Raw genomic sequence first — 24,144 nt, 5'->3', positions numbered from 1 at the left:
AAGGGCTGAACCCAGCAGCTCTGTTTATTAAATACACTTTTATCCATCATGACTGAAAACCCCTAAACCCCACTCAAAAGAGCTGGATTTACATTGACGCAGTATGAATCAATAATCCTTTGCCCCAGGCATCAATATGGGGCTTTGACCCGCAACAAATTGTAAATCCAAGACGTCATCTTTCAAACCCAGACCTACAGCAATGTCTTTAACTAGTTTCAAATTGAGAAGTATGATGTGTTTTCAAAACTTGATTTTTATTCTCTGGGCCAAGCTTATAAAGATGAACACTGGCACTGGTGAATGATACCTCTTTAGTCTTGATTACTCGGCCATCCTTCTGCAGGCCACAGATCTGTTTCTGTAGTCGGAGGTTGTGTTCCTGTAGCTGACCGATCTTCTCTATAAGTTGGCAGATGTGCTCTAGGTACCCCAGTCCTGAGCCCAGTGGGTTGGACTGATTGGCCTGGTTCACCTAGTTGTCAAGACAAAGACAGAGAGAAAAATCAGTACGATTAACTACTCATTTTATTTAAATTTTCATAAAACAATGTAAAAATGGGGGCTGTAAACATATTCACGCTGGCTGGGACTGTTCCCTTTGGTAAGGACCCCCCACCCCTCTCTGGACAATAGGTGGGCTCTAAATAAGGGGATTACCTGAGATGTTTATGTACACTATAAGGGGTTAAGCAACTTTTGTTAAATAAGTCAACAAGAACAGTGTGAACTGTATCCTATTGTTTGAAAGCCAATGGCTCATTTGATGGGCTAATGAGCACAGAGCAAAGCAAAGGTTCCCACAGTTACTGATAAAGATCATTCCAGGTGTTCAGGTGAACCAGAGGGTCTTAAACTGATGACGTAAGCACCATGATCTCCACCCATTATTTAACACTAAAAGTATTTTTACTATCTCAATGGAATCATTAATAGGATTTATCACAGCTCTGGAAACACGTTTAGATGAACAAAATGGTCTAAAATAGAGTTTGCCAACTAGTCTGCTGCATTTCATTAAACAAATTGACACATTCCTGGAGACCAGCTATCATTAGACAACTGTACATCATTAATTTTTTTAACCAATACTGACACTAGCTATGTTTCCATCCACCTATTTTATGCGCATTTTGGGATATCGCTTAAAAACCGCTGGATGGAAACGCCAAGATGTGCATAAATTCTAAAAAATGTGTGTAAAGAGTGCATGAGCTCGTTTGAGTCAGAACTACAATGGAAATTCATTTACCAAATAAATTCCTCGATGCGCATTAAAAAAAATCATGTGATTTTGCGAGATGGGACGGCATATCCGGACTAACTAATCTGCACGCTCTGAGATGCAAGAAATTTATCATATACGAAAATTATTATATACAGTGGCTTCTCCTACTTTTCTTAGTGATATTTAGCACCAGTTTATCAGGAAGTGACGATTTTGCTCTCTTTGACTCACTGGAGGGAAACGGTGCTTCATTCGCAAATGTTTTATGCGATATTCCAATTTGTGGATGGAAACATAATTTGCAACTTTGGGTGGAAACATACTGCTGCATAATGAAATGGCTTTATGAAGAAGAAAAAAATCCAAGTCTCAAGTGTTTGGACCCCACACAACTAAAAGCTTGAATTTTCTTTTGCTTTTTAAACTGAAGGTAACTAGTTTAAATGTGTGATTTATCGTTAGGAAACGTGTTAGATCCGGTTCCTATTGTTTATTTGTTGACTCATCCTTCCATCTTTGGTTGTAGCTGCAGATGCTCACGTTTTTCAAAAAAATTCAAAGGAAATTTTGAACAAATATTTATACAATCATCAACATTCCAAAAAGTGTCCCAACAAAAGCAGGATGTGAGTTCAGGTCTCGGGCTTTTCCACCCCGAAAGCTTTTCCGTGCCACTTGCGTCCAGTCCAGTCCCAAAGCCCAGCATTAATGGAAACACAGGGGCTAAACAATAGAGGACATGACGGAGATATGAAATACTAGGAGCTGACATCACTCGTTTCCTCAGAAAGAGTGTGAGATCCTCGGCAGGTCACGCTTCTGCTCCCTTGAACATGAACTTTTCTCATGCTTCTCTAGTAACACTGCACTATCACACTTCCATTTTTGATTTAGATGGATCATATAAGACATTTCTTATTTCATTTGATGTCCACGTATACTCTTTTTTACACCACAAATTATACAAGACCTTGTTAAAGTAAACAAAACTTGTTAAAGTGTCTCTTTGAGGCTCTTTCAGGCTTGGACCTAAACAACACATTTTTTCTCTACACATTTGTAGACAGGTGGCTCACACAACCAGGTGCTCTCTCATAAAGCAGCAACCAGCACTGATGCTTGATGTGGGGTAGCCAAAGGAAAGTAATTGTTCCAGGCCTTTATGACTGCAGAAACATGACAGATCTTATCTGCTTCCCCTTGCCCAGGATCCCTAGTGACCCAGGAGAAGGGAAGACACAAATGTTTGGGAAAGCACCACTCCCTTTCTCCCCCTGATTCTCTTCTCATTGTGAAGGATCTGCGTTTCTCACGTGTGTTTCTGCACACAAAGCGGGGAATGTTTTCTTATACACAAAAAAAAACATGGAGATGATTTTCTATAAAGCTGTTAACACTTAAGCTTGACGTTGTGGTTATTGATGATTTAGCTCTTTCTGCTGTGAGGATGTGGTTTTTAAACCGTACACTGAAGATCAAAACAAACTGGGGAAAACAATTGTGCATATGCCTCTGGGTTGGATTGCAAAAACAATATTTTTCTAATTACATAAGCTCTGTATATGAGGGAAGATATTATAAACCCATTCAGGCGTGTCTGAGAAAATAATCCTTTATTATTTGAAATATTTCACTGGGTCTGTTTTAAAGCAATACTAAATGTGACACAACTGGAGAGGAATGAGGAACCAGATGTGTATTCAGAGATATAGGAAAAGGTATATGGATTTTTATGGTGGTAACCAAGAACATTGAAAACAATGGTGAGTTCAAGAAGCTGATTAGATGAGATTTAGAGAGAACAAAATTGTCACTGGGAAATTAGCGCAAAACATCTGAAACAAAAATGGAAGTTGCTGGAATCGGGGTAGAAATACTGGCTCTTTTATCCTAAATCATAAATGCGCAGACGAAGCGCAATAAACGCTGTCATTTTATCTTGCGTTCAGATGCTGGTGTTTGGGAACGTGATCATGTGAGACGCTTCTGAGAGGGAATTAAAACACATCATTCAGATGACAGACTTTGGCTCAGGCATTTCAGAATGATCAAACCAACATTTGAAATGCTGTGCGATGCGTTTGGTTCAATGCGATGCTTCGATTAGTCCAGTTATCCAATCACATCCTCTGTTGACTCTGGCAAAGTCACATGATTTTTTTGTTGCGCATCGAGGGATTTATTCGGTAAATGTGTTTCCATCATAGTTTGTGTGCATGTTTTCTTATTGGATAAAAATCAATGGAGCGCGTATGTTTTTTATGTGCATTTTTAGAATTTATGCACATCTTGGCGTTTCCATTCAGTGTTTTATTTTACGCAATATCCCAAAAGGTGCATAGGTGGATGGAAACAGCTGTTGTTAAACTACAGGACGCATAATTCCTCTAGAGTCAGACGATTATTCCAGGTTCACTTGTTTTTTTCTAAAGATTAATTTACGGCCCATCACAACCCAATACTGTGACCTCAGGCGATACTGTTAAATCCTGATGGAGATACATGGTGCTTGTGTTCTTCTTGAAGTTAGCACTATATTTTCATTTATTGTACTGGCGGTTATGAGCCTTAAACAAAGCTGAGAACTAATATTGTTGGCTGATATGATCTCTCACAAAACAAGCTTTGTGTATTTATCCAAAGACGTCCTGCTAGATGTGTTGATATATCCTGTGTTTTTCTGTGTATCTGAAAACCATTGAAAATCCTTTAAGTGTCACGACCTGTTACGTCACATTCCGGAGTGTCAGCCAAAAGTTTGAGGCTAGATGTGGCACACACAGCGCCGGTCTCCACGCTTCATCTATCATTAGATTAAAGCCTAACACTCGCATTATGGAAATGTTGGCGTTATGACTGTGTTTATGTGCTACAGCTGAGGAATTCAACTCCTCAGCTGTAGCTGTCCTGGGGGTGGCTGAGGAGCTCCAGAAGGGCAACAGCAATTACGCTGTCTTCATTCCTCCCTGATACCATATTTCGCTCTGCTCCACACATCCGTCAACTGAGACTCAAAAATGCTTTTAATGTCCCATTATACCACATACAGAGAGACTAACATATTCAAGCTAGCTGGCAACCAGCCGAACACATGCATTTGATTAACATATAAGAGTCTAAATCTCTTTTACATGTTTTATAATTCCCAGTGCCATCTTTAAATATTGCGAATGAGCCTTTCTACAAGCTGTGCCTTCGCTGGTCCATTTCTGATTGCTCAGGGTCACACATAATTTGAGCTCACAGGACTCCACAGAACTGGAAGTTGTACATCATCTGCCCCCTGTGCATTCATTTCTGAAATATGTTGGCTAATTTGATTATGCTTTCATCTATTGATAATAAATTATAAGGAGTTTTGAGTTATGGCTGTATAAAGGGTTTATTAAGTGCAACTGTGACATGCTTTATGTCACATACTGTATTGGGGGTTTGGAATGCTGAAACACTAAGACATTTATCAAAACACCTGTGTTTCACAAAAGACACAGTCATAGGTTTGGAATGACAATGAGGGTGATTAAGTGATTTATTTTTATTTTTGAGTAAAATATCCCTTTAAAAGCGTAGAACTGTTTGCTCAATTTCCCCCTAAATAAGTGCAGAAAAGATGATATAATATAAGTAAACAATCAGTCTATTGTGATTGGCATACACCTGCTGTACAGTTAAATCTTCACTGTAGCTCTGTGTCCTTCCTACCCTCATAAGTTGGGAACAAATCAGATTAGAAACGAGGAGGAGGGAGGCCCTTTGAAGTCGCCATGTTTGAAGCGGATGGGAAAAAAGCTCATAGTCCCTTTTCAATATCCTCTTCCTCAGGCCACAGAGCTCCATTTAACAGGCAAGGGAATTAGCTTATTAGCTGTGGTGACAGGTGATGATGAGGGCCGAGTTTACCGCCCTGGCTACCTGTCATCGCAGCTCCCATAAAGTCGACCATTCGTCAAAAAAAAAAAAGTCCAGTCACTGGCCACCAAAAGACCTAGGAGCTATCAAAGAGGCATTATTTGGATAAATATGTGAGTAATTTGAGCTATTTGACACCTGTTTGATGCATCCAGGGAGGCTTGGACGAGCATGGTGGACTGAGGGAAACAGTCCAGATGAGAGGCATTGCATTGGCTGTTGCAGCTGTAATCGACTCAGCCATCTGCATGCTCTCTCAACACAGATGAACAGGTGCTGTGTGATGTGGCCACGTTAAAGGGGAGAGATCTGTACAGCACACCCCGCAGAACATCCTCTCAGCTCTCAAAACTGTACTCCAGCACACATCTCAGGCCCTGTTTACATCTGTTATTAAGATGCGTTTTGGTCGATCGGATCAAAAGTAGACGAGGGAGACACACTGGCATTTTAATACGTCTCTTTTGTCCACAACTTCTGTCCTGATTTCTTCGAGGGGAGGGTTTATAGGCTGGTAAATGTATGGATTTTTTTTTTCAGATCTTTTGATCTAATGGACAAAATAAGCTCACGCAATTTACATATGAACGTGCCCATTGACAATGGAAAAACACACGGAGAGCATCAGCTTTCTGCTCTGGAAACCGCAAGACCACGCCGAACACTGAGTGCGTGTTAGAAATCAGGAATGGTGAGAGAACATTGTGCTTGGTACATTTTTCATCTTCAAACCTAACTTGGGTCTCCAGCCGGCAAAGTTTAAAATCCTGTCTGGTTAGTGCGCTTCCCATAATGTTTACGCATCAAGTCCGTTGGCAGAGAGTTTGTCGGTCTATTGCGGCTGTTCAAACACATTCGACCACATAAATGGCTACTGTGGAAGCAATCTGGTTGAATGCGTTTTCGACTAACTGGAAGTGGTCGAAAGTGGACAAGCTCAAAACGTTTTAGACTCAGTTTTACACCTGTATTTGGTGTCGTCCACTTGTGATCCGATCGACCAAAATGCATTTTAATATCAGGTGTAAACGGCCTCACTGAATGACCTTTTGTGGCTGCTACGGTCAGCAATTGCATTTAGCATTTAGAAACCAAACTCAAATTGTAAAGACAAGCTTTTGCTTTGAGTGTCTCCAAAACAAAATTCAATATATTTTAAAACGTATTTTTTAAAAAAAAAAGTATTTTTTGTATTGGTATTGTGTCACCAATGTAAAATTTGGGCCCTGAAGAAAAAAATGTTGAGAATCACTTACTGTATGTAGACCAACCAAATATATAAATATTAATATGAATATTATGGGCTGCTTGGAAGCGAGCTGAAGTGTGCTCATTTTTGTGTGCTATATTTTCATTTCGTGGGGGAAAAAACTTTACAAATCAGCAGAAATGCTAAAAGAAGCCGTTTCTTTAGAAAGAAAAAAAAATTCTACGGAAACACTGCTGACAGGAAGGCTTTTATCCTGTTTTCCTTTTTGGTCATAGCATACACACTCAGTGATGAGCTGATGACGTCAAGCTGTGGAAAGACCGTCATTACGGCTAATGAGAAAGGATATGTGTGTGCTTCTAAACTGTAAACAAGCTATTCATTTTATCATGTTCACAATGAATATTTCACTGACACCCTTCATCTCTTAAACAGCTTAATTTCACATTCTGCACTTGTATCTTACATTTTAAGAACAAAGGACTGTTTTCAGTTCACATAATGTCAATGAAGTGCTTAACTTCTGGATGCAATTAGCATTATATTATGTTGTGTTTAGCAGTGGTAAACGATCGTTGTGAACTTGATTGACAGGAAGAGCATTTCACTCTGATTTTCACGGGGGTATGAAACAACTTAATTTCAAAGACATTATTTAGATTGCGGATCTCTTAATCACACTGTAAAAAAATTCTTAATCAGTGTTTTTGCCTTGTTTTCCAGTAAAATAGGTAAACACCATTTCAGATGTTTACTTCTATTTCATAGACATTTCTACATATCTGTAACTGTTTTTACAGTACACGCCTTTGTTTTTGATTTTCATTAAAAATACCTTATCTTTAGAAAAGACTAATAAAAAACATTATTCTCCCATAAATGCTGTGTAATTCATAGCAGTGAGGTAAAAAAGAGCATAATGTTCTTGTTTAAATCACATTTAAATGCTTGCTATACCTCACTTAGCCTGCAGCACTCTTCCATGTACTCATCCAAGCTGTTGCTGGTTTTGCTTTTCCTCAAAGGCTGTTGCTGAAATTCAGGTCCTGTTTCGCCATCGTAAGCTTCAATAGAACACTGGTTCCTTGACATCGTGTCCTCAGCCATTGCAGTGCCTGTTATTTCCACCTGTGCTGATATGATTTCAATTTCATCTTCACAGTTCTCCATGGTATTCCTCAGGGTTCTGTCCTCGGACCTCTCTGAATCTGCTATCAGGTCTATTAAATCATCATCAGCAGCATTCTCATCCTCTCTTCTGTCTCCCAGAATGGTAAGAATATCTTGTTCAGCACATTTACAAGATATTTGTTCAGTTTCCAAAAAGACTGAACTGTCTTCAAGAGGATTGTCAGCAGGTACATGAGAGTTCAGGTTGCCAGAGTCACATGAAGACCCTCTACTGTGGACCACAAAGCTTTGCTCTGAACCAGTTGGGGTGGATGGGGAAGTTGCTCCACTAGTCATCTCTACCCCAGAGTCCTCAGATTCAAATTTATATAATCTTTGAAGCTCAGAATCAGCAAAAATCGAAGATAGATAGTCTGTTTTTGATTCAGTCACAGTTGTATCTGGAGCAGCGCTATGGATGGAGATCACCTCATCAGCCTGGAGAGGCTCTCTGTTATCCTGCTCAGACATTGAAATGGAGATGGTTGAAATGGAATCCTCAACATTTAGTAGTTTCTCAGGGAAGTTGTTGAGGAGCTTCATTTTTGTTAGTACAACTTCATTCTCTAAAACAATATCCCCTTTACCTGCAAAACAAATAAAAACATTTTAATAATTTTGTACTTTCACAATATTAAAATCATAAAATACCATCAATTTATAAAATCACGTAATCATTATCCCTTTGAAATTTTGTAACGCGCAACTAGTACCGCCAGATGGAAATGCAATTATTTTTTATTTTTTTATTTATTTACCCTTTATTTTACCAGGTGATGTCCCATTGAGATATTCAAATCTCTTTTACAAGGGAGCCCTGGAATATTGAATATTTCAATATCACCACAAAGCCACAATGTTTACACTTCTCAGGGAAACCAACTATCTTCTGGACTTATATCTGTCTCTAAACATTAAATTGGGATAGGGGAAAATATTTCAAATTGCACAAAAAAAAGCTAAATTTCACTGCATACTTCAGCTCACATTATTCAAGTCATTTAAAAGAATTTGTATGCAGACATGCTTTCCTATGCAGAAAGAAGAGAGCTTATCTCACTATAAAGCATTCTTTAGTGTCAGTTTTCTACAAAGAGCCATATAGTTCTGTCCTGTTCTAATCTTTGATCTGTGCATTAGCTTCATGATGAGGCTCATCTCTTTCATAGTATTAGAAATCTAATACATTTTAGGTGTCATTCATATAATTTCTTCATCTCACTGTTTCCATAATAAAAGTCTGTGCTTGCATCTTCAACTGAAAAAAGTGGAGGACTTTTAAATGCACTTGTCAGTCGAGATAAATAAGACAAATTAAATAAATAAATATATATATAGCACAGTTCTCTTTTAGTTAATTTGTTGTCTCTTGTTTTGTTTTGCTTTTATCTTGATTGTCAGGAAGAGGTGTGACAAGAGGCTCTCAGTGGAGTGGAAATGAATGGTTAATTAGATGATTCACAGGATATTCATTCTGAATATTTTTAGAAGGAAATGCTTCACTAATTTACATACTGTGAGGAAATTGGCTTTTAAACAGCTTTTAGCCTTGACCTCAAAGTTTGACGTACTCTTCACACCGATACAATGTTAGGTTAGAAATCATATGGTAGGCTAAGTTATTTCATGAGGCTTTGAAAAAGATAACAATAATAGCCACTTTAGCCATTCCCAGCTCGATAGAGTGTTTTTTGTGTCACTTTTAATAATAAGCACTCCCATGTGTTCTGAGAGAAAATAATTTATTATCTTTTTTTTTCAGATTGGATAGTAACTGTGAAAACACTGATAGTGTTTCAATTACGTGAGGTCATACCACCTTTGCTTTTGCTCCAGGTTTTTTCCCATTCAAATCAGTGCCTGTGTTTTTACAGTCCTTTCTCATAAACCCATGTGTGTACACAACACCTGGACTCCAGTAACTCCTGTGTAAAATCAACTACAAACAGACTTCGTTGTTCAATTTTATCTAATCTAAATGAAAAAAATATATATATATACCATATTTACCACAATATGACCATATTTACCATATTTAATATATATATATTTACCACATAAAATTTCGCGTACCATTTATACGCCAAAAAAAATGTTTGCGTGCGTATGATACACACTTTATGGCGTGTAATACGCACGCATTACACACCCCTAATACTACCCAATGGGTTTACAGTGCGTATTATTTGCACGCAAAAACTAGGCATATAAATGGCACGAGAAATAAAATTTGTGCTATATACACACTTTCATGAGATCGTGTTGAACAAATAGGTCCTGTTTCATATTAGTCTAATCCTTTTTTTGCTAACTAGGTTGAATTCAAGTTTCCAGGAACGGTAATGTGTCTGTTCATGTTGAGCACAAGAAGACACTATAATATGTGAAGAAACATCCATGAAATACAGCAGCATTTTAGTCTAATCAGAGTTTAGATTAGTGGGCTACTCTACACCATGCCATGCAAAAATGAATCATAAGAGACTGAAAAAAAACAGTAATTACCTACAAGCAGTCCCAACATGAAACCCAAGCATACAGTAATTGGAGTTCTCTGTGTGAGGCCCTGAATAATATTTTAGCTAATTTACTTCTACAGGTCAATTAGACTGACCCATTGGGTCAGTCTTTCATACACCCGTGCTCTCCAGCTGAGACTACAGAACTGCTGATGGTGGGACATTTTTGATGCCACTCAGTAGGGGCAAGTAGTCAGCATCTAAATCCCCCTCGGTTTTCAATTAACATCGCTCAGACGTGGCCGCTTGTAAAGAGAGATCAAAAAGCCCTCGCTAGCCCCTGGCAGCCAGGAATGTAAGTAATGCTAAGGTCCTTCATTCTGCAGAGTATAATGCATTGAAAATAAAAACAGGTCAATGATAATGTTGGCGGGAATCAAACCCCACATATTTCTGGTCCTTATCACTCGGGAGGCTGCAAAAATCTGATGGGGGATTATTTCAGAAGTGAAAGACAGGTACAACACTATAGGAATATCGACACATCATTTTGCAGACAGTCTTTGTCAGTCTTCTTTGGAAGCCACATAAGACAAAATACTGCTTAGTCCATCATGATACTTTGTCATAATTTTGTGCTTAAAAATTAAATTATGGCATAAAAAGTCTAAACTATGAGATAAGTCATTATGAGATAAAAAATCGAAATTACAATAAGCTCTCATATTTGTGAGATATAAAGTCAAAATTATGAAATACTAAGTGGAAGTTGAGAAAAAAGTCATAACATGAAAAGTTGAGTTTTCATTTATGTAATAATTATGATGTTTTATCTAAATTTTGACTTATGTTATAGTTATAATTTTAACTTTTATCTCTTATCTATAATTATAACTCAGTATCTCATTTATAATTTTGACTTAGTATGTAAGAAGTTTTACTTTTATGTCATAATTTTATCTTTTATCTCATAAATATGAGAGTATGTCGTAATTTCAACTTTTTATCTCAAAATGATGACTTAGTATCTCATAGTTTAGACTTTTTATGCTATAATTTCATATTTAAACTCAAAATTATGATATAATATGTTATAATTTCGGCTTTTTATGTCATAATTATTATTTACCAAAGCATGATTTATTTTCCTTGTGTGGCGGAAATGGGCCTCCATAATCTTTTGAGGTTGATTTGTGCATATTTTCTTATTCACTGATTTCTTTTCTCTCTTTTAAAGCAGCACTGTTAGTCACATGCCACCTGCAGTAGTGTTTTTCTTCTAGGTCAGCGGAGAATGTTTTTCACTGTGTACAACTGGCAAGTTCCTCACATTTTTGACCTGATAAAATACTCTGTTCACGTTCAAGAATCCTGGAATCATCTGCTCCAGTGTAAAGTGTGTGAAGGTAAAAATACTGATATATTCCAGATGGATATTATAGGTCAGTGATGTTTTTAAGGCAAAGTCTAATAAATATTTAATTTGAAGAATTTCTGCGAGACATAACTACTCAAAACATATTGTGTCAATTATCTGTCCTGAAAGGGAGAGGAAAAGTCTGCTTCAATAATCAAAAGTTGCTGCTATTCATTTGAGATGAAGAATGTGAGAGTCATTAAAGGCCCTCGATAGAAACATTCACAGGGATGAAATGTGAAGAATTCACAAGCTTCGACAAGAACATATTTACTCCATCTGGCCTCACCCACTCATGTTTACCACATTTCAGCACTGCTATGTTTGTGAATTCTGCTTTACTAACACAAAATTAAAGCCTACGCTCAGTTTAACTGACATTATTAGTATCATCAGTCAGTACGATGATATACAGCTATGCACTCTTGACAGTGATGGGAAGTCTGATTCATTTCTCTGGACCGGTTCATCAGTTCTTTTTACATCATCATGTCTGACATGACGTGCAACTGAAGCCATATGCAGACAGACACCCTATTTTATCATAATTATAAGGGTGTTCATTGCCATAAATATTACGTACTCTGATTTACTGCTCATGTTTGATAAATGGTCATGGATATATAAATTTTGTCTACTTTCATGAGTAAAGCCTTAAAACTTAGCATGCTGAATGTGGTAGGTGAGCTCTGTTTAGGAATCTTCATTTGTAAACCAAAAATAGTTCTTAGCATAAAAAACCACAGCTTTTGTTGAATTGAAGTGCAGCGTTTTTCTAAATGAGTTTCAGCTACTTGACAGTATTGTTAGGGGATGCAGTGGGATAAGTATAGTGGGACGGTCTTGTCTGTAGACACATCCATTGTGATTATGGGTGGAGAGGTCAGAGGCAGGCCAGGGCAGGTCTTCTATTTTTACAGCCAGGAGAATGTCAGAACCCTGTTAGCACATGGGTGGCCAGACTGAATGACCCCGAGAGCACGTGAGCTAATAATCGGTTTGCTAGAATCCATATATGGACTGTTTTAACATAGCACTGAAGTTCTGGCCTTACAAGCCATAACACAGGAACCTATATTATATTTAATAAAGAATTTTTTTTAAGTCTTGCATCAGTATTACTATTTCTTATTTTACCTTTTGTGCTAAATAATACCGTTAGAGTGGTTGAATGGAAAATGAAGATCTGCATCATTTACATTTACCTTCATGGAGATATTTTAAATGAAGTCTGAGATATTTCTGTCCCTCCATTGACAGTCTGCGCAACTACCATTTTGACATTTCAAAAAGTTCATAAAGGGATCGTATAACTAATCCATATGAATTGAGAGGTTATTCCAAATTTTCTGAAGAGACACAATCACTTAATATGATGAACATTCATCAACTCACACATTAGATATGGTAAACGGAAGCTCAAACAGGTTTGCTTAATGTGAGAGAACCAATGAGGTTCATTCTCGTGTTACGCAGAATGTTTGAGCTTCAGCAAGAACCAATGAGGTTTGTTCTGTTCATCATATAAAGAGGTCGAGTCTTCAGAAAATTTGAAGATTTGTGTTCCAAAGATGAACGAAAGTCTTATGGGTTTGTAACGACATGAGGGTCAGTAAATGATGACAGAGTTTTCATTTTTGGGTGAACTATCCCTTTAAGTTCATCTTTATATGTTTTTTATTACAACTTTAGAATTACAATATTGTCTTTGAAGTATGTTCTGACAAGAATTTATGGTAAAAATATACATTAATGTAATTTCTATTGAAACGTGTATGTCATATATTTAAATTGTAATGATGAACATTTGTAATAATGAAGTTGCATTTTAGTTCAAATGTAACACTAAAATTATAATCGAGTATGCACAAGTGCTTTAGTATGTAAGTCAACACATCAATATAAGTGTACTTCTTTAAAACTTGGAAAAAGATTATTAAAACAATGATTTAAAATGTACTATAAAGAGAAACTTTTAATTTGACATCAGAGCATTTTTTAAAGTGCACTGAAGTGTGTTAAGAAACAGTCATGAAACATACAGTACTCTTAAGTACAGTTAAGATGCCTTTTATTTCATTATCTGCAAGTATAGCTTTTTAAAATATATACTTTTAAGATTTGAAGTACACTACAAGTGCAATTCAGTACAATCAAGTGCACTTCTTTTTCCCAAGGGGCAAAACATTATAAAAACAACCACCCAAAAACACCAAGCATAATTTAGGTGAATTTCTTATGGGCAAACCACACATTCACGATTCCAAGATTGTAAATAAAGTTGTAATCCATTGACTTTTCTGCCTGAATTGCTCCTTGCTGAAGGAGGTGACAGAGGCCAGATGTCAGGTTTGATGAGGTGTGAAATACAGCCCTACACCTTTTCTCCCTTCTTCCTAATCTAAAGCCAGCAGACCTTTAGTGCCTCACACTTCTCTGTCTCTCTCATCACAATGCCAGAACATTTTCCCTGTGCTCCCCCAAGGCAATGGTTTTGACCCTAAGGAGTCTTTCCAGAAGCACATTATCAATGTGAGCTGAACGGCCCAGTCTTTCATTATCTAACAGCATTAGGATAAGGCAAGAATGTGCGGGAGCAGTAACATCAGTCAAGCCTTCAGGCAAACTCACCCCACTCTTCTCCCTCATCCCCTTTTTTTGAGAGAGAGAGTCAAATTTGATTTTCTACTTACAGTTTTCAACTTATGACCACAAGGTACAAGTAATGCAGAATTGACAAACAACAGTGAAGAATTGGTTTTCTGTGAGACCCTTTCAATCTGAATGTCACTACAATAATGGTGACATCCCTTGTCTTGTCCCTTCAGGACAGCTTCATATCCGTATTACCTGACTGAGTCATGTGTGTCTGTGATTTCACACACTAGCTGATCCTACGCATGAAGAATTTGACTCTGTGCCTGGTTGCAGTTATGAGTCACGTATAATATAACTCAAGTAGAGGAGAAGAGCCCCTCTCAAGAATCTGTCACCACTAAAACATTCACATCTGATATCACTCTGTTTCTTATGTGAGTTTTGCTTGAGGTTGAAACACCTGTCTACCTCACTGTCTTCCTCTATGGCAACACTGATCATCTAAACTGTCATATATTGAGAATCACAGCTGCTTATTGAACTCTAATTTAGTCTGTATAAGACATAAACATTCACATGAGAGACAATCCCATTGATATCTGTTTTGCAAGGTTCCAATTACAACCAAAAAGGTTTTATAAATGTTTTATTATAACTTTTTTAAGTTACACAAAACTCTTTATTCTCTTTTGAAATACAAATGTACTGATGCTTTATAAGCCCAGAAACCAATAGATGGATGATAGACTGAAAAAAAGTTGAATCTTGTATAACCTATAAAAAAAGTTGAAAATTGCTTAACTTATTTTGATGATTTAAAGCAATGTAAAAACATATGTTGTCATAACTTATTGATCATATTATTATTTTTACAGTTAATAGAAACAGATCATGTATTCAATTCATTTCTCGATTTCAGTTTTTATAACTGATATTTTTGGTTTTGCTATATGTTCAACATTCTGGTTATATGATGTGTAGAAAGGCATCTGAAACAAGAACCCTACATTGAACAATCACAATTACAGTTGCATAATATAAAGTCTAGACAAAATGTGATTTACACTAAAACAAAACAAATGGCTTATAAATTGTTTCTCATTAAGCTGATGTTTGATTTGAATTTCTTACTAATTAAACACAAATCTGCCCCTTGTTTTGCCACATGTTTTTCTAGTTAACACCAAAGCAACACTTACAACTGCAGTTGAAAACAAAGTCTGTGGCTAAAGCTTGTGGGTTTTCTATATGAGCTCAGCTTTTAGAGTTAACTTAATTGAAATGACATCAGCCCAACTACCTGTGGAACTCATCTGATGAAAATTAGATGAATGTTTCTTTGAAGATAACACTAACCATGTTCAACCAAGCAGATAACAACTCAGAGTTCAAATTACAGGTTTCTATCCTCCAACACCTCAGCCAGACAAATTACTACCTGTGCTGCAAATCCAGGTGTTGCATGGAGCCGACTGGGTGACTTCATGCATTCAAAGCAAAAGATCGCATATTGAGTCACACAACTTACCTTTCCTCCAAGGAGCAAGGATAGCAAAAGACTTGTGCCAGCTGAACACCATGCTTGGTTTCCTCTTCTTAAGACTCATTGTTGATGTGCAAAACTTCAGTAGCTTTCGGTGTCAAGAGGAAAAAACCCTCCTCAGTGGCTCATTCAAGCACACCTCATACCTTAATGCTGGTTGATCTTCCTTCTCCTCAACTGAGTGCTCAAATTGTTCAAATGTTCCAGAAATCTGTGCTGCTCGGGGAATATCCAGTTTTGAACATACTGCCGGAAAAGTTTCATACACGAGTGTATGTGAGAGAAGGAGGCTGGTTGTGAAGGAGTGTGTGTGCTGTGCTCTCACTGAGGAGAATGAGCAGACCATCAGCAGCTGGAGGAGGAGGGGTGACGGACTGCCAGATGAAGGGAGGGGAAAGACTCCGGAGAAACCTTTGTGTGCGTGTGTAGAGAGAGAGAGAGAGAGAGAGAGAGAGAGAGAGAGAGAGAGGGGGAGAGATAGTGGGAGAAGTTGGAAAATATGCAATCATATACCAATGAATAAGATTGCTTCATTGCTTGAGGAATCCTCACTAAAGCTAGCATAACTTGGGTTTGAGGTCAATCTACATCCACTAAACTTTGCACAGAACTGACTTTTTTCTACATGTATTTTGCCTTATTTTCTTGTGCCCCCCCCCCCCCCCACCCACACCCACACCCACACCCACACCCACACACTTTCATGACTGTTTCTTTACACGCTTTAAAAAGTATACTTTTTACTTTAAAGTGCATTTTAAATGATTGTTTCAATAATCGTTTGTCAAGTTTTATAGAAGTATTTTGATTAGTTGATTAGCATACTAAAGTACATGTAAAGTACTTGAAAAATTTTAGTGTGTAATTCAATATAATATTTAAAGTAGCTATATACAGTATTAAAAGTACTAAATTGCAACAGTATCATTACAAATGTGTAATTACAAATATTTTTAAATACATGACATGCAAGTTTCAATAGAAATGGTCAAATATACATTCACTTCTTTAACCACATTTCAAAAACAATGGATTAATGAAATTACATATAGGCTAAAGATGTACAAAGTCCTACTTAAGTGGGTCAAAAAACACTTTAAAATTTGGCTAACTGCATTTAATATAAATTTAAGCTATAATACATTTTAAGTGTCCAAAAACATTATATTCAGTTCAAACTTAAGCTTATTCTTTTAAAGTAGGCTATATATAAGTACCTTTTTCAATATGCTTAAAACTTCAGGACTTTTTAAACCTATTTTAACTTTTAGACAAGATTTTGTAAAGCCAACATTTTACAGAAAGAAAATACCCAAGAAACATGAAACTGAAAAATGTCTTCTCATAAACACATTCGGGCATATTAAAGACTTCGAGATGTAAAGAAAATTGATTTACTATAATCAACAAATTGTTCTCAGCATAAACATCAGTCATGGTTATTTAAACCTATCTTTTTCTAAGTTGTGCATAGCTAAATTGCTCATATTTCATTATGCAATACTGAATTGTAAAAATATGTCCAACTTTTCTTAGAAAAGGATGGAATTCAGATGCACCCACACACTACAGTTTTCAGGGTCACAATGAAAGGCTTTCTCAGCCGCTCCTTAGCTCAGACGTGGGAGGGAAAGTTAGAAAAGTAATGCAGCAATAAATGAAGCGTCCCATTGTTCTGTGAAAATAAACAATGCAGTAATTTGTCACTTTTTTGTAATGTTTATCACAGCCTAATTATATCTTTAATAGCAGATAAGGTTGTTTTTATGACACTGCTGCTGACATCCGAAGCCGTTCTCGTTCTCAGTTGTTTTGGTAAAGAACAGGTGAGGACATTGGTTGGGTGACAGGCACAGTCGAGTGGTTAGAGATCGCCCTGGGGTAGAAGATGAAGCTAAGAATGGGTAATTACCTCAGACAGGCCTGGACAATGCTGAGGTCTCCAAATGCAGTCTCATTGTAAAACCAAATGAAGAGCATGAAAGACTCCGGTTCCCTGGATTTGTAATGCCTGTTGAATATGATTATATACTTGCCACTAGCTTGCATGAAACCTTTGTTATGCAGTCAACCATTACACAAAATTTGGCTTTTTACTGTAAAGATGATGTTTTTTAGTTCACGACCCCACGCAAAGTTTCCAAAACAACTGTTACAACAAAACCACAACTCTAAAAATGACGACAGCAGTGAAGAGACTAAGTACAAATAACCAGTTTCTGAATTAATATGAGGTCTTAAAAAAATGCTTTTGTAATAAGCAGACAAATTACCTGTCTACAATAACAATTTTTTACAGGATTTTCTCAACTACTATCCACAGGTGTTATATTTTCATTAAATTGACTGTAAATAAATAATTTATAATTAAAATAAATATATTACATATATTAAAACTAACATACAATCAGTAATAACATACAATCCATTACTGATTCCAAATTACATGACAGAAATTGTAGTAACGTACCATTACATTACACAATTTAGGTAATTTAATATAATGTAATCTTTTTGATTACTTTTAGATTACTCTTGACCTCGTAACTCTCAATGAATTGAATAGGATAATATTGTACCACATTGACATAAATATACAAAGAGAAAAAATATATATTCTATTCTCCCTAATTATTCTTTTTCATGTTTTAGATTTTCCTTTCTAAAAAACATATTGCTTTTATACATTCAGAAAGTCTTCTAGTTTTGTGAAATTGCACACACAGACCAGATACTTGTCGTGTGGATAAGGAAAATTGAGAGGCTACAAAGCATTTGACCACTGGATTTACACAAATCATTTATCAGCTTTGCAACATTGCATATCCAATCAACTCCTGACACAATTATAATTATTTTAATTATCACTCAGTAAGTCATTTAATCATGTTTTGCTGTCTTTTGAAGTATTTTTCTTTCAAACACATTTTTTATTTAAAAAAATATTTATTTTGCATTTTTATGATTTACCTTTTTTTTTTTTTTTTGTGCTTTTCATTAAACTCACAAACCCCATGCAGTTCCTTAATGAACCCCAGTTAGGAAAACCTTCATGTTGTTGATAACAAACAATCAATAAATTAGAATGGTTTTACTGCCATTGTGTGTGAATAACATGTAATCATGTAACTGATAAAAAAGTAACCCTGATTACAAGTAATTTAAAAATTACAAGTAGGCTACTTAATTTTTTTAATCGGATTACGTAATCCAGATGTAATCAGTTATTACACACAGTTCCATGATGGGAACACATCTCTGAAATGTCTCCCTGAAGACTGTGCACAAATACATCTGGTTGTCTTTTGGAGCCACACATAGATAGGATGTTTAATAATAAGGAAAAGTTGGACAAATGTATGTTTACTTGGGAACCTACAATGTGATTTTTACAATGTCTTGTTGGTCTTGGATTCTGCAGACATCTATCTCTCCAGATTTTAAGCTCTGTATTTCGTATTGTTATATAAGTCTGATTTTGAAAAGCGTTGTAGTGGAACATTTCATGCTGCTTTGGAGCTTCATGGGTGTGCGGCATTGCTTCGTAAAGACTCACAAGGGGGTACAGAAGCATTCCTGTCATGAGAAACAGCTCTGAGAGAGTGGAATGTTTTAACAGTGATCTGATATTACATCATCTATTTGAAGATTAAATATGCAGAGGAGTAGTTTTTCCCTAATGGAAACTAAAGTGTGAACAGGGTCATTTTTAAAAGCCGGAAGGTCACAGTGATTAGGCAATACTAAGTTGTTATGATTTCACAATTGACAATATTGAATTTCGCTCAGAATTCTATACAGGTGTTCAGCTGTCTGAATCATTCTTGTGTTTTGATAACGAATCAACGTAATGAATAACACATGTTCTTTATTTCTGCTTATTTGCATTCCTTTGTTTACTGCAGAGGTTGCCATATGAAAGTTTGAGAGGTTAATCATTCAGATTTGCGGAAGTGACGTATATTGAATATTTTCTTTAGATGTTGGTTTTGCTTCACTGGTAATGTCACTAACAATGATTCACTGATTCAAAAACTATGAGTCTAGAATTAAAAATCAAAATGTGATGCATGATGCAGGTGTGATTCTATTATTTCAGAGGAGAATTGTGCTTAATAATCACAGAGAGTAAATGGAAAATAATTTTGTGTTGCCACAAAATCAAGGACAATGGCGGCGCTACGCTCTAGTAGAAAAATGAAGGCAGGGAACAAAGTGGGCCTACATTAGGCTGACACCTCATTAAACAGCAATATATGCAGCAAGAAAAAAGATAAAAAGTGTCTTTGATACAGAATTTTTTCCCCATTTATTTCCACTTTTCATCAGAAAAGTCCCTTAAGGATAAGTATGTTTAATTGTATTGAATTGTACTTGTAGTGTACTTCAAATCCTAAGTATATTGAAAAAGGTACACTTTCAAGATTGTTTCTTAGGTCACTTAAGTACACTTTGAAAAGTGCACTTTGTTTTCATTTCAAATGAAAAGTTTTACTTTAAAATACATTTTAAATCTGTGTTTTATAATCTTTTGTCATACTTTGAAGTACACTTTTTTGATATGTTGTGTATACTGTGTTGTTTGATATAACATTTGAAGTTAATATATTTTAAATGTACTAAATTGCAACTTCATCATTTCAAATGTTTCAGTATTAATGTAAGAGTAAATGGAAAATAGGTCAGAGGGGGAGCAAGATACAGAGAGATCAGTATCACCTTTCTTGTGTCAACCTGCACAGTCACCCCGTAGACCCCTTAAAATCAAAATGTATAAAACTTAATGCTGATCAATACAGTATCAGCTACGATGCAAAACATATATACACCAAATTTCCATGAAGATTTTTGTTACAGAACAATTTTCTACATGTTTTTAAGGATTTTCTTAATAGTTTTAATTAAAGTTTGTGGAAAAATGTCATATTTAATATTCATATATAGGGGAACATTCATATTGTTCCCCTATATATGAATATTAAATATGACATTTTTCCACAAACTTTAATTAAAACTATTGAATTCATATAGAATTTTTAAGTAGCCTAGAAAAATGCTAGGTTTCTCAATTAATATGAGGTCTTTAAATAGCTTTTATAATAATAAGACAAGAATTATTTAATAGAGTGCAACAGTGTCCCCCGTATTTTTGGAATTTTAGAACTACTTTTTAGTTTTTACAGGATTTTCTCAAATAATACTACATTGTTTTGACCAAATTACATTGTAATTTTGTCCTTGTTTTTCTCACAACGCTTCACATTCATGTCATCTTAAATCTCCCTCCAAACCTCACATCGCCCTGTGGGAACAACAAAGCAGTTTATTACTCTATAAGACCGTCATTCTCCTGAGATTCTAACATCTCAGGGAGCAAAATGTTTATAAATGACTTGAGAGCTGTATATCTTGGCATGTTTATTAAATATTACAGTCCAAGCAGATTCCTGGTAAGCAGAACCATATGGGCCTCCAATCTTTTGAATTAATACTTTTTGTTTTGCTGATAGTAAGGGCATATCTGGTTCAGATGTCCTAATTTTTATCCTGTTTGACACACTTCCATTTTTCTAAACTTATATCAGATGGTTTGCATGGTCCAGTTTCAGGTGTTCCCTGTTTTGATGAAAACCAGAGATATGTTCCACAACAACATTCATCCAGCCTTTAGTCACCAAGCCCCAGAGCACCTTCACCCTGTTTGATATTCTGTCACATGATTTTAAATCAAAGTGTGTTTTTGGCTTTTGCAGCTGCGGTGAAGCCGGACAGACCCCCCGTCACACCCCAAACACCATTTTTCCCAAATTCCCCAAACATTTTCCCTAATCTCATTTCCTCAAATCGAAGACCGTGCAACAAAGACATCAAATGAAAAGCGGGCATCAGTTGAAAGTTGATTTTTCCTACTTATGGTGGCATGTCCTTCAGCACATTGCCAGAGAGGATGTATTTTTCTTCTTTGGGGATTTGTTTTGCAGATTTGGGGTTTTCCTTTTTATTATTTTGTGGAAAGGCATCCTTTTACATGTGTTTATCAACAGCTCAGATCAGTCTAATTTCAGTGTAAGTGCTTGACATTAAAGAGAAGAGGATGTTGCCTAAACCAGGAATAACCAAATTAGTGGTAATTTACTTCCAGAAAACTTGCCACTTTGTGTGATCGGGAATACAGTTGTTTTGATGTTTTTCTCCTAAGAAAAAAACATGAGAGCTATCAGTATTTCTGCCTTCCCAAATCTGGCATGATTACATTTGGCTTTTCCTCCACTTCAGAGGTGTTGACTTTACTTAAGGCCAGTGTTTACATGAATATTGCAGGAATTGGGTCAGATGGGGCGGGGGCTTCACACACTCTGTTAGATATCTGTGACCTTAGTTATTCAGTTATTCTCTATGTTATCTTAACACTGAGCACTTTTAATAAACGTGTCTGCTGGCGGCATTTAGACAAAAAAAAAGTTTTGATTTTCCAAAACTTCAGCATCATGACTTCATAATCGTGAATTTCTACATTCCAGGGTGCATCACTGGAAAACCAGAAAAACAATCTCTCCCCAAACTAAGAAGTCTCTCTTGAAGCTGAGAAAATGCTGAAAATATGTGTTATAAATAACTGTGGCTTGCTTAGTTCCGTCAGACTTTGGCTGTTTTCATTGTGCTAAAGTGATAGTTCACCCAAACATGAAAATAAAATGTACTCACCATCATGTCGTTCCAAACCTGTATGACCTTCTTTCTTTGGTGGAACACAAAAGAAGGTCTTCGGCAGAATGTCCAAGCTGCTCTTTTCCACACAATAAAATCAAACCGTGTAATGTGTCTTTCGACCTTTTATTTAAATTTTTTATGTGAAATATTCTTTTTAATATGTTTCTGACATTAACTCGCTCCCTGACATTAACAGAAATTTCCGTCATTTATGACACAGCGCTTCTCTGCCTTTGACGGAAATTTCTAGCAGTCCAAAGCCGCTTTTCCACTGTCGGTCCAAATGGTTATAAGAACAGTTCCAGTTATATTTCCACTTGAGCTTGGTTCGGCACGGCACAATTACAAACCGTTCTCGACCCACAATTCTCACCGTGCTGGTAGAATGCATGTAGTGTTTTATGGTATACGGTAAGGGGGCGTTATTAAGGCATTTTATGAAATAGTACAGAATCTCCTGATCAAAACACAGGTGAAAAAGTAGAAACAAGTGATAGAAGCATTGCTTACACTCATGTAAAATAACGCAATCATCAAACATTAAACAGCATATACAGTCAATCAAAACTGCCTAACATTACCGAATGGGCTATCCTCCGAGGAGGCAAGGGAGGCAGTGCCTCCTCAAAAAACTGGATGAAAAAATAATCCATATTACAAAAATAAACAATGCAAAAATTACAAAATGTGACATTAAAAGTGTATAAATCGCTCATTTTTCTACAGTTGCAGTGGGAGGTCATGCCTCTCTTGCCTCCCCTGAGCCCATTGAGTTTTAACAGACACGCTAAAGTGTGTGATGGATTTGGTGGGGGGTAATTGAGAATGAATGGGGGAAAGTCACGTGAGAGGAGACAATGCCTCCATCGCGCTGTGATTGGATATGATTGGTTCATGCGATAAATCCCGCCTCTTATTTTTGTGTCTGAATGAACAAAATGGGAAGACTAATTAAAAAGTAAGTACAACTCAGCCATCGCTTTGTAACGTCAAAATCAAACTTGAAATGGCCTGAAAACATGACAACTGTGGGGTTTTTTTAGTAAGAAATCAGCTTGATGAAATTAAAAGTACATCTTTTTGTCTGTGACCAGTGTTTATTGAACTTGATTGATGAAAATAAGTTGACTTTTAAAAAGGAACAGCTGAACATCAGTTCACATTGCTTAAATTGTTACTGCCTTTAGTTATTATTTTGGAATAAATGTAAAATGCTTAAAGACACCAACTTGATGAGATTTATACTTTCAATAAATAGAACATTAGTTAATGTAAAACATTCAACATATAAAAATACAAAATAGATTTGTATTTGGTTTCTCTTTTTTCATGTAATGTTTGTTTATAATATTTAAAGTGCAATTCTGAATCCTGTTTGCCTCTATGAATGTAAATTACATATAAATTAAAAGTATTTTAAAAGCATTCTCAATTTTATTTAGAATAGCGCAGAACGTTGTTAACTTAGTCAACATTCAGAAGAGAATTGAACCAGATCTCAATATAAAATGCCACAAAACTTTTTTTCTGACAACATTTTTTTTTTACTATTAACCTATTAACCTCTGTTTGCCAGGACTTATTTAGTCTTCATCAGCTGAGCCTTGTTGGCAACAGCACAGAAGAGTAAGGTAAGAGCAGCTGCTTTCCCCATCTCCCATTCATAAAACAAAGACAGGAGAAATTAAAAATATCTGTGAAAACTCCCTGCTGTCTATGCACATTTAAAATGATGACATCACTGGCTACACCTGCGTGCTGTTTTCCTCCAGCATCAACACATGTCTTTGGCACATCGTCATTTGATCTCTTAAACAGTGAATAAACCTATGTTTATCTCCAATGAGAGGACAATAAAGCCAGCCTTTAAACAGGATGATTTATGATGAGTACAGGAAA

General features: G+C 36.2%; 1 protein-coding gene across 1 annotated transcript in view; it reads right to left on the bottom strand.

The window, feature by feature from the left end:
* LOC311069732 (uncharacterized protein) overlaps nucleotides 1-15,937 on the bottom strand; it is a 28,964-nt gene extending 13,027 nt beyond the window's left edge. Inside the window, exons 1-3 of the mRNA XM_084093118.1 lie at nucleotides 15,520-15,937; nucleotides 7,305-8,104; nucleotides 311-475 (exon numbers count right to left, since the gene is read on the bottom strand). Of these exons, the coding sequence (XP_083949244.1) occupies nucleotides 311-475; nucleotides 7,305-8,104; nucleotides 15,520-15,598 (1,044 nt within the window). The 5' untranslated portion in view covers nucleotides 15,599-15,937. The remainder of the gene's footprint in view (nucleotides 1-310; nucleotides 476-7,304; nucleotides 8,105-15,519) is intronic.
* Nucleotides 15,938-24,144: the final 8,207 nt, after the last annotated feature.

This window comes from Abramis brama (assembly GCF_963993115.1).
Source record: "Abramis brama genome assembly, chromosome: 19".
Classification (NCBI taxonomy): domain Eukaryota; kingdom Metazoa; phylum Chordata; class Actinopteri; order Cypriniformes; family Leuciscidae; genus Abramis; species Abramis brama.
This window is presented reverse-complemented; position numbering and strand designations above follow the sequence as displayed.